Source organism: Vicia villosa, linkage group LG3, assembly GCF_029867415.1.
Source record: "Vicia villosa cultivar HV-30 ecotype Madison, WI linkage group LG3, Vvil1.0, whole genome shotgun sequence".
NCBI lineage: Eukaryota > Viridiplantae > Streptophyta > Magnoliopsida > Fabales > Fabaceae > Vicia > Vicia villosa.
The window spans coordinates 181821248-181833535 of NC_081182.1; the positions used below are offsets into that span (position 1 = coordinate 181821248).

General features: G+C 28.0%; 1 protein-coding gene across 1 annotated transcript; it reads left to right on the forward strand.

Moving 5' to 3' along the window:
- The first annotated feature begins 5696 nt into the window (after positions 1–5696).
- LOC131659482 (uncharacterized) lies at positions 5697–6020 on the forward strand. The gene has a single exon (XM_058928668.1). It carries the CDS (start codon positions 5697–5699, stop codon positions 6018–6020), a length of 324 nt encoding a protein of 107 aa, XP_058784651.1.
- The last annotated feature ends 6268 nt before the right edge of the window (positions 6021–12288 follow it).

Genomic DNA, 12288 nt, shown 5'->3' on the forward strand with positions numbered 1-12288 from the left:
TTTCGTTAACCGGTGTTAAAAGTTGAGACCTCTTCAGGAAAATAGAAAAAATTAATTGTAATACTAAATTTTATTAAAAAATCATATTATTTTAAAATTTTATTTATTAAAAGAAAGAGAGGATTTCCTAATATTTTCATAGATTATTTACTATATTATAAAACAATATTAACATTTTCTAAATTTCAAAATAAGTGTCCATTTAAAAAATTTATTTGTTCTAGAATGTTTCCACTTTAATTTTTGATGCAATTTTCATTTTCATTTTCATTTTCATTTTTATTTTTATTATTTAATTAATATTATAATTAATACTATGAGTGTAACACTCTAAACTCCGTACATAAATTATCGAAGAATTTAATCATATAAATTACAACCACTTAGAGTGTCATACACAACAAAACATAATATGCTCCGTAACACGAGTTACATAAGAATATTTAGTAGACATATTTGCACCTAGGGTGTTTACACGACATCAACTCATATGATCTGTAAACATACTTATAAAATAAAACATTCAACCTGTCATTGCGTGCTCACATTTCCTTTGGGTATCATCGTACCAGAATCATTATTAAATCAATTAAAGATAATATTGCAATTCGTGACATTTAGTCTCATAAAGAGTAACTTCATAACACAAGCAGAAGGAGTTGTGACAGTCAACTTAAAGCAACTTAGAAATTCCAACAAAACAAAATAGTCTTTAACTCCAATATAAACGACATAAGAATCAAATCAAGTGTTCTTCTCCAACTCGATGTTACATGATCGGAGCAAGACACCACTACTCAAAATGGTAAACTAAAGAAGTAACTCCAAGTACTATCTTCTACTTACTTTACCAACGCTACTTCTGAGTATCTGCAAGTTGCCCATAGTGGACAACATTAAAGTAAAAGAGTGAGAATACACTTCAATAGTTAATGGTGAAAACAAGCAGGGGTAGATTATCACATAACAACAACATACACATTACTCAATCAACACCACCATATCAAGTATTCTCATCATACAACAATCATCATTTATAATAAAAAAGCAAGATGAGAACTTTGGCAAGTTTGCCAAGTGTCGTCATTTTAGAGAATATTCTATTTTTGTTATTTCTATTATAGGAAATGTTTTCATTTATATCAATATTATTAAAAGAATTATTAATTATTTGTTATTAGATTACTTTATCTTAATTATTGGTTTTTGTATTGAAAATATTGTTGTGTTGATTCACCTTCTCCAAGCAAATAATCATCACCACAAAAAGAAAATATGCACACTTGAAACCTGTGTTCTTGAAGACATCAACAATTGAATCCATCCCTTCCTCTTCCAATCATCCTCGGGTCTTCCGTAAATTAATGCTTTCTCTTTTTCAATTCCTGATTCATCAAATTTTTGATGTTTTCAAATGCTTCGGTGAATCGATTCACTACATCTGACATCAATTGGGAAGCTATTTCCAGTGTACTTTTATAGTCTATAAATATTGGGAGCATCACAATTCATTCTCCAACAAAACCCTAACCATCGAAACTGCAACGGCGCTATAAAAACCTCACCCTCTGCCTTTTTCTCCGATCAAATCACAACGACGGCTCATCCTTTATGTTCTCCTTCTCTCAAGCTCAAGAGCGATGGTGGCTCTCTTCATCTTCTCCGGCGATCTCAACCTCCGTTTCATCTTCTCTCCTTCCGATTCGCTAACGGTGGCGGTGGTGATGATTCACGATTTGGGAACTGATGATGATGTTGCTTGTGTTTTTGAGGACTGATGATGATGTTGCTTGCGTTTTTTAGAACTGATGATTCACGTTGTTGATGTTGAACGGTCCGGTCGTTCGTTGAGATCTGCAGAAATGGGTTAGATCTTTCTGATTTTGTTGTTCTTTCTTAATCTCTCTTCCTAGAGCTTATCCTTTCCATGAAATTGAACCCAAGTGGCAGCGGTTTTGGGAGCAACACAACACTTTTAGAACCCCCGATGATGATATCAATATGTCAAAACCTAAATATTACATTCTTGATATGTTCCCTTACCTTAGGTTTTGAATTGTAGTTACTTCGATTATTCTATTTTTCGATTCATACTGAGAATTACAATGAAATTTAGATTATAATTTGTGCTTTTTTGTTGTTGCAGTGGAGTTGGTTTACATGTTGGACATCCGCTTGGATACAATGCCACTGATATTCTAGCTAGCTTGCATCCAATGGAGTGGGATGCTTTTGGATTACCTGCAGAACAATATGCAACTGAGGTCTTTTTTTTCTTTTTTTCTTTCTTCTTATTATAATATTACTGCCATTTCTGTGTTATTTACAATCTTTTTGAGTTATTTTTTGTCTTTTTAATTTGCCTTTGTTTTAGACAGGAACTCACCCGAAGCTCACCATAGTGACGAATATTAATTGATTTACCTCTCAGGTAAACTGATGACAAGTTAGTTTTACTATAAGAAGACCTTTTATTTAGTGTATTTTTGTTTTGTAAAAGATGTTCCGCCCTGGTAATTTTTTCAGTCTCAAATTTTTCAAAACTGTAAAACAACAATAGCTAATAAATAGTTTCTCTGTCCTTTAAAAAGTATGAATCAGAATTTACTTCAATTTGTTTCTCAGTATGTTTATAAGACATTAAGAATGGACAGGTTGAAAATTACAATAAATGTTTTCTTAGAATATGCACAACTTCTGCACTTAACATAATTTGTTCACTCTCAATGTTTGAATAATTTTATTAAATTTATTCATAACATTGCATCATCATAGTTAAGTATAACACACTGAATATCAGAAAAAGCACATATGAATACTTGTGGCTCAATAATCATTTGTATTTTTACAACTGTTAGTAAAAATGCGCAGCTTTTCTGACAATTTAGAACAAGAACGCCTAAATAGGAGATGAAACTTATGTGGCCAATTTTAAATGATTAGAGGTATCCTAGAATTATTAAAATTTGCTGCTATTGTTGTGCCAGGAATGAAGTTATGTGGTTAACTTTGGTCCATGTAAAAATCACTATTCTTTAGAAAATTTTGTGAAGTTGTAGTCGTGAATATTTAAGTAGTTTGCTAATTATCACTATCCCTCTATCAACAAGAACCTATTCGGAAAGAAAACTGATTTTTTTTCTAAAATAAGTTCTAATTTGATGCTGGGATTGAGAGCTTTTACCTTAATTTTAACATCAATTTTACCGTTCATCTCATTTTAGTTCATGACCATAAACATGAATCATTTTAATATCTAACCTAATCTCATGTTACTAATAGGAACTTCAATAGTATGGATGTTATTATAATGGCATGCTCACCTGAAAGTTCGATCGAAGCCTTTCTAATAGAAAGCATTAGCAAGCAAAATGTCTTGGGATGAAGGTGTGATGTGATTGATACTAAGATTCTGCATGATTGGATTTGTGGCGAATTTGACGGAATAGCAGCGAGCTACTGTGATTTTGCAAAAATTATTGAGTGTATCTTATACAAAACTATGGTGGCGAATCCGTGATACGAAACACGGACGAGTTTCTAACTTCTCATTGTTTTCATTCTACTTTACTTTAAGAGTAGATTCAATTTTGTAACAAATATGTTATTTTTCTTTAAAAACAAACTTGGATCAATTGTTTCTTAACTGTAATTATTATTTCTAAACAATATTGTACTATGATAATTTTATTTATGGATAGTTTTAAGCCCACTTTAAATGTAGATATATAGAATAGGAATATACAGGTTGACAATTATTAATGGGTTATTGTTATTCATGTAGATGCTGAAAAAATATTGACCAGAACATAATTGTTTTTTGTTACTCTAGATGATTGAAGATTGTCCACCAATTTATAGAAAGCCAGAAAATGAAGTTCCTAATGCATATGTGTAATATTAAAAGAATTAGTAGCTTAAATTGTTAGAATTTTTCGGGGTCATACATGTAATAAATTAATGTGTTAGGACCATTATTTAATTAGCCAAATTAAAGTGATCTATTTAATATAAAATTTATGGCTAAGGATGTAATTGTCATGAAAAATATTGTGTAGATACCAAAAGTCTTATTTCTATTATATTTCTATTATTTGTGATGGGTAAAATTGAAATAAGAAACCTTGAATAATCATGACCCTTCATGGAAGGGCATGAGATTCTAAACTTTAATAAACATGACTCTTCATGAAAGGGCATGTGATTCTTATAAATAAGGGGTTATGGTCCCCAATTGTAGACATTAAAAAAATATCATAGAATATTTATTCTCTTTATCCCATTGAAAGAGAAGCTAAGGAATTAAGGAATCTACAATTGGAAGGTCATTTTCTTATCAAGTTCATCATCATCTCATTGAAATTATATCGATCCTAAAGGTACGCTTCCGCTTTAGTTTTCATCTTGAATTGAGTATGGATTAATAAAGTTTTTGATTAATTAAGAAAATTTCCAACAAATGGTATCAGAGTCACCTACACTTGATTCAGATGTGAATTTTTGTAATTCATAATTTTAGTATATTAATTGAATTATGAATGAATATGGATAATGTAGTTTAGTTTTTTTTTTTTTTATGGATAATATGGTTTATTGTATTTATATATGAACCATGGATTTGAATTCTTTCCGATACTGTACAATTTTATAAACATTTATTTGCTAAGGCAGCGTTTCTGGAAAACAAATGCAAAATCGTTCCACTGTTATTTGTTGGGGACCTTACTCCTCAAACATAATTGAATTTTGCTTTCAATATAGAGTTTCGTGTAAAAGGATTTGCGGGTTTCTATGAGACTATTATTGAACGGATGCAATTTCTTTTAGCATTGATTCTAGTCTTAATACATCTTTTACATCTTTTTTTATCAATACATATACATATAAAGTATGCAAGTAAATGATGGGATTTCCGGCCTTCAACTTTTTTATGCTAACTTAGAATGTTAGAATTTCTATATGTATCAAATATGTGTTTTTTTTCTTGTATAGAGATGTTCTTTTTTATGTTTAAATTTTGGATTATATATAAACGAAAATAAATATGAGGTGTAAATATATCTCAGTTTTAAAAATTAATTTAATTTAATTTGTCATAATTTTAAATTAAAGTTATTTGACATTTTAAATGATTCTATTGAAACTAGAAATCACCAAAGTGACTCTTCTTTTATGGATTTGATCAGGAGAAATGTTGAATGTTAATGTGCATATGTTTCTATGTGAGTATTAGTTGGCCCAAAGGAAAATTGATATTTGACATGATTATATACACACTTTGTAATGATAAACATGTGATAATTTTAAGGCTTCATATGTGAATGATAAATCAATCCAAAGAGGGGTTTATTATTTGACATGTTTTTATTATCAATGTTGGATTGTTATAACAAGAGTATCACTAGCAATTAATATTATTGTCCAAAGACTTGATATTGATGGTGCACTAGATATCTTGAGATGAGTTATGACATTATTTGAAAATATATTATTTTAGTTTATTTATGATTGATTTCAAATCATTAGTTTCGGTTCTTAATGGTGCCAATTTTAAAGATTGGAAAGGAAAATATTTTAATTGTTTTTTGGCTGCATGGATCTTGACCTTGCATTAATGATAAATCAGCCCCTTCTCCTATAGACTTCAGTACCTTTAATGAAAGCAAAATTATGAGAAGCGGGACCGCTCTAATCGCATGAGTCTTATGATCATAAAGTGCGGCGTTCCAGAGGCATTCAAGGATACTATATCTAAAGAAATAACAAATGCTAAAGATTTTCTTGCTAAAATTGAGAAGCACTTTGCTAAAATCGATAAAGTGGAAGCAAGCACACTTCTTCAAAGCTTGATTTCTATAAAGTATAAAGGCAAAGGAAACATAAGAAAGTATATTATGAAAATGTCTAATATTTCTTCCAACAAATTTATGGCACAAAATCTTGAGTTGTCGGATAATTTGCATTTGGTATTAATATCTCTTCCTGCACAATTTGGTCAATTTAAGATAAACTATAATTGACAAAATGAGAGAGTACAAAGTGGACAAATTTTTATAGAACATTTAAGGACAAACTCCATGATAGCGGACCCTATGACAAAGGGGCTTCCACCCAAGGTCTTTCATGAGCAAACTGCTCACATGGGTGTTATAGAATTAGAGGATTCTTTGGTTTAGTGGGAGTTAATCATTGTTATCAATTATGTTCTATGTTTGATAGTATATTCATATTACGTTTTGATCAGAAATAAAGTTTAGTTATTCAGTTTATTGCACTTTGTATGATAATATGGATTTCATTAAAGTAAGGTGGACCAGTTGAAAATTGACATGTATTGATCACCTTCATGTGATTTTCATGCTGCACATTTCATGATTAATCTATGTCATTTAGTTGTGTTTATATTTGTGATCATTGATGGGTTTAATTATGACTGATATAATGAAAACCGCTTTGGTCCTATATATTGATGTAATTAATGGACGAGATGGGGATATGTCTAATGTTTATAATGGAAAATTTTGAGCTCATAAAGTCTAACACATTTATAAGGATACATATATGACCAGTGGGAGATTGTTAGAATTTTTTGGGGTCATACATGTAATAAATTAATGTGTTAGGACCATTATTTAATTAGCCAAATTAAAGTGATCTATTTAATATAAAATTTATGGCTAAGGATGTAATTGTCATGAAAAATATTGTGTAGATACCAAAAGTCTTATTTCTATTATTTGTGATGGGTAAAATTGAAATAAGAAACCTTGAAAAATCATGACCCTTCATGGAAGGGCATGAGATTCTAAACTTTAATAAACATGACTCTTCATGAAAGGGCATGTGATTCTTATAAATAAGGGGTTATGGTCCCTAATTGTAGACATTAAAAAAAATATCATAGAATATTTATTCTCTTTATCCCATTGAAAGAGAAGCTAAGGAATTAAGGAATGTACAATTGGAAGGTCATTTTCCTATCAAGTTCATCATCATCTCATTGAAATTATATCGATCCTAAAAGTACGCTTCCGCTTTATTTTTCATCTTGAATTGAGTATGGATTAATAAAGTTTTTGATTAATTAAGAAAATTTCCAACATAAATATATTTTATTGGCATCATATTTGATTGAAAAGTTATGTTTCAAAACATAAAAATGTTGAATTGGTTAAAATAATATGTTTTCATAACTCATAAAGTTTTCTTTCTCTATAAATTTGGTTTTGAATGTCTTGAAGAAATTTCTCATTTTTTTCAATTTATTTTGTCACTTTATATCTTATTATATGACAACAATCACTAAATTAAACTAAATTAAATTGATGTTTTGTTGTCCAGTAATTAGACATAAAGCCTTTGTTATTGTTTTTTTTAAATTCATGTCAATTGTTAGTTATAAAATATGTTTTTTTTTAGAATAAAAAATTGTATCCAGTGCCTCGCACGAGTATTCATTTAAGTCATTCTTTTTGGTGCTTCTAAAATAAAATTATTGATTTTGTTTGTAAAATATTCTTTTAAATTGTTTTATTTAAATCATTATTATATATGATTTTATAACCAAATATTTGAAAATACGTTGAATTTTAGAAATAATAAATTTTAGAAGAAATGATAGAAAATAAAGATTCGTCTTAATTGAATGAAATTTTTTCAAATGATTTCGTTTGAAGTTGAATGTTTAAATTAACAAGACAAATTAAAATAATTGTTACTTATATATCAATTATATTAAATTTTAAAAAAATAGTTTATATATTAAAATTTTAATGAATAAGTAAGATTTATAAAATTGATTTATTATTAATTTGTAAATCATTTTCATTTAAAAGAATAATTTGTTGATGATGTAAACTATTTTTTGATTAGTTGTTTAAATCCAAAAATAACTTAATATATATTATTTGACATATTTTAATTGAGTTAGAATTTGCATTGATAATTCTTGACAATAAATAAATAAAAAATGAAATTATAAGTTCTTTGATATGACACCGATGGTAAAAATAAGAAGTTGAATTGTAAATAATACCTGACAATAAATAATGAAAAGTTTGTTTTTATTTATTCTTTTTAGGAGGTAAAATATTTTATTTACATAAAATATTTGTAAATTTGTAATTACAACTTTATTTGGAAATTATAATTAGTTCTAAAATATATTATTTACTTAAATAAATTTTAACCTGTGCTCGCACTTTTGTATTTATTAGTTTGATCTAAATTTATTTTAAAAAGTTATATAATATTATAAAAGATCAAATAATTAAATTATATTTTAAATTACAAATGCAACTCATATCAAAATTATTTATATCAATATATTTTTAATTATTTTTTTAAAATTATAATATAATTTACCTTGGGTAATTTTTATATGATTAAATTATTAATAAACTAAATGATTTTATATGTGTTTTGTGGTATTTTTTATTTAACGAGTTAATTTTTTTTAAACTGACACAAATTATTAATAAATTAGAAATGCCCAAATAATTTTATAATTTATAAAAAAAATTAGCTAAATTAACTTGTATATATATATATATATATATATATATATACTATTAATAAGAATGACATTTTATCTATACAATAATAATTTTACTATAAGTAAAATTTCTAATTTATAAGTGTTTTTAAAATATTTTTTTACTTAAAAAATATTTAACCCGTTACCTCGCACGGGTCTAAGTACTAATTAATATAAATACAACACTTATGCAATATGCTCAACACCAACTCGACATGCATTTGGTACCAAGTACGAACACTCAGGTTCATCTCGCACCTTGATCCCCACCATTGGAACTAGAGCACGTCAAAATCACCATCATCGCCATAGGTAACACTTCACTAATCCTCCATAATAGGAATTTGCTACTCGCACCCGATCCATCACTATAGAATCGAGTATCACCAAAAAGAACCGAAGTTCCGACAACATGAATGCATGGACTCTGAGAAAGCAACAACAACACATACATATTGGCACCTCTTATCTTATCATGTATGCCACCAACAACATAAACATAGCATGTGTACAATTAAATATGCAACATCTTTAACAATCACCACAATTATTCTTACCTAACAATTCATTATCGACACATATAAGCATCTTCAGCACAACATTATTATAATCACACCATTATAACAACATCATCAATATTCAACATTTACATTGTTAACCAATTATAATTAACATTCTCAACATCATACATCATCACAAGATAACATCAACAAATACACATAATTTTCATCAATTATTTATCTTATCACGACACATTCAGCCCCTGAAACTAATTCCATTTCATGGTAAATTGTGTTATCTTTCCAACACTTCAAACGATAACTCATTTAGACTTACGAATCAAAAGTTATGGCCAAAATCGTCGGGCAGCGCAACAAAAGACAAAACAGACATTCTACAGTTTAAAGTCAATTTCCAGCCTCTATGACTCCTGCCAGCTATGGGTCGGCTCCCAACATGTATGGGTCAACTCCTACTGTACAGTTTTTAAAAATTCTTTTTTTGTTGGTTTGTGATCGACTCCAGCTGTTGTTTTTGCCTAAAACTCAATTTTTAACGTACATGGAAAGTCTTATACTGTTATAAAATCATCCAAACACTCCTTAACACAAAAACAACTTATTTCAAAGATTTTTTTTCTCAGGATCAAATATCACTCTTATCAAGCCCTAATTCTATTAATCAACACACTAATTAACCACCAATTCTCCAAATACTCATATCTCTAAAACCTTCTACATTCAACAATGGTGGAAACACACATATACAATCTATTGAATTTTTAGATATAAATCTACATGAATTTTAATATCAATAAAACCGGGAGGATATAAGCTCCTCAACAACAACCACAAAATTTATTAGAATCAACATACAGCAATAGTCATGGCATCAAATTCAAAATTTAGGAATAAAACACTCAATCCTAATGAGGTTAAAGGTCCCCCTACCTTGACTTTCCTAGCAAGTAATGAAATCTCTCTGTTGGAGCTCTTCTTCTCCTACCTGTAGACTCTTGCCTCTTTGTCAACTCTCCAATATTTTTCCGGTAAGAAAATTCTTATTCTACACTCTCCTCCTAATAAAAGAAACCCTAATTAGATATTCCATTACCACCTTTTATATTTTCCGTAATTTCAACATTGCTTTCAATTTCTCTACTCACTCTTATTTTCTTATTATTTTCTTCTTCTAATGTATTTACTTAATTAATTTAAATAAACTCTTATTATCTAATTATCAAAATAATTTTAAATAATTCTAATTTATTCCTATTAGCTTCTACTCTATATGATTATTTAATTGTTGTTTTTTTAAAAATAAGCAATGGAATCAAAGGGAGCAAAAGGGATGCTCCACCCCAATACAAAACGGAAAGCTCCTACCTCTCAAAGAATTCGAGAGGAAGAATATTCCAATAATAAAAGCTACAAAGATTCACCTTCTTATAAGAGGAACAAAGCCACCTCCACGAATTATGAACAATCTCCGACATACACTCGGTAAAACTAAAAGACTCCTCTTTAAAGATCACCGCATTACGCTTTAACCAAATAGACCAAACCGTAGCAAGCCAAACAATAGCCGCGATCATTCTCTTATTCAAGCAAAGAACCTTCCCATAGTTATGATTATTTAATTGTCACAACCCATCAATCAAATAAAATACACAAAATCACAAGCAATTCTTAAATAAGTTGATTAAAATAAACTAATTAAAAATGTGACATTACAATGAACATAGCTTTTAAATTATTATTATCATCTCAAATTGAATTTATTATAAATATTTATTTACTTATAAATATGACATTTATTTTTGAAATAGATGGAATTATTAAGAACAGGTTGATCAGAAAAGTATAGTTTAAAATTCAATGATTTTCATTAAAATACAAATAATAATAATAATAATAATAATAATAATAATAATAATAATAATAATAATAATAATAATAATAATAATAATTCTAAATATCACTACATTTTCAATGGTACTCGATGGAGTATTATATTTAAGGAAAAATATGTAGTAAATATTTTCATAAAATCAAGTTATTAATGTACAACTAATATTCTTATTTTATATTATAGGGTTAAATGACTTTCACCCCCTACAATAGTAACGAGATTTGATTTACCCCTTTTAAAAAAATATATTTGTTTTACCCCTATCATATTAAAATTGTAAGTCTTTTGCCCCCTAAGAGGGAAAAATACCCCATGTAAATTTTTTTTTTTTTTGATTTACCACCCTCGTTTTTACACGTTTAGGGGGTGCCCAAATATTACAGGGGTAAAACAATTTTTTTTAAAAGGAGGTAAATCAAATCTCGCTACTATTGCAGGGGTGAAAGCCATTTAATCCAATATTATATTATGTTTATTATAATATATTTAAATTTTTACACATGTTAACAAATATAATTATTGTTGTGTTAAAGATAAAAATTATTAAAAATTATTCTTATTAATGATATGTGAAAAAAAAAATTTAAGAATTGTAACCAAAAAAAATTTATTTAGAAAAGAGAGTAATTAATAATAAATATTTGAAGATATAATAAGAAAAATGTCGTTGATGATTTATTGGTAGTATAAAACAACATATAATTTAGTACATTTTTTTACCAAAACAGTTTATAATAAAAAAAAACAGAGATAGTGGTGTGGAACTTATTTGGAACGACGTCATACTTTACAAAATCAAGGTGAATCATCACAGCAACAAATAAGTTTCATAAATTTCACGATGATCATGCATCAAGATGCAAGGATTGATTGGAAAAAATATGTATCCAAACAGGCGTAAAAGTTCCATATAGCAACTTCATGATTTTAACGATGATCATGCATGGGGGACGTGAGAATTGATTGGAAAACACGTATTTAAACGAGCAATGTAGATCTATATAAAATCAAAGAATTTAAGTAAAACTAATACTCTTTAATGCTATAATTTAAGTATTTGCATGTGTGACACACTAATAACTTTTTGTAAAATACAAATTAAATCAGTTTGATAATCATCATTTTTATTAGTTTTAGTTAAATATTTATTTAGAAAAGTGCTATATAGTCGAAAAAAATCTCACAACATCTCACGAATGCATGTGTTTAGAAAATGGTCACCCTTTTGAGACAATGCTACTTAATAAAAAATAGAAATGAAAAATATATTTTTCTTATGCAAAAATTTGGTCTAGTGGATTCTCCCATCAATATAATTCTTGCTTAAAAAAAAAATCATT

What these genes read in the sequence shown, in the direction of transcription:
- LOC131659482 (XM_058928668.1), top strand. Translation starts at nt 5,697, where the DNA reads ATGAGTCTTATGATCATAAAGTGCGGCGTTCCAGAGGCATTCAAGGAT.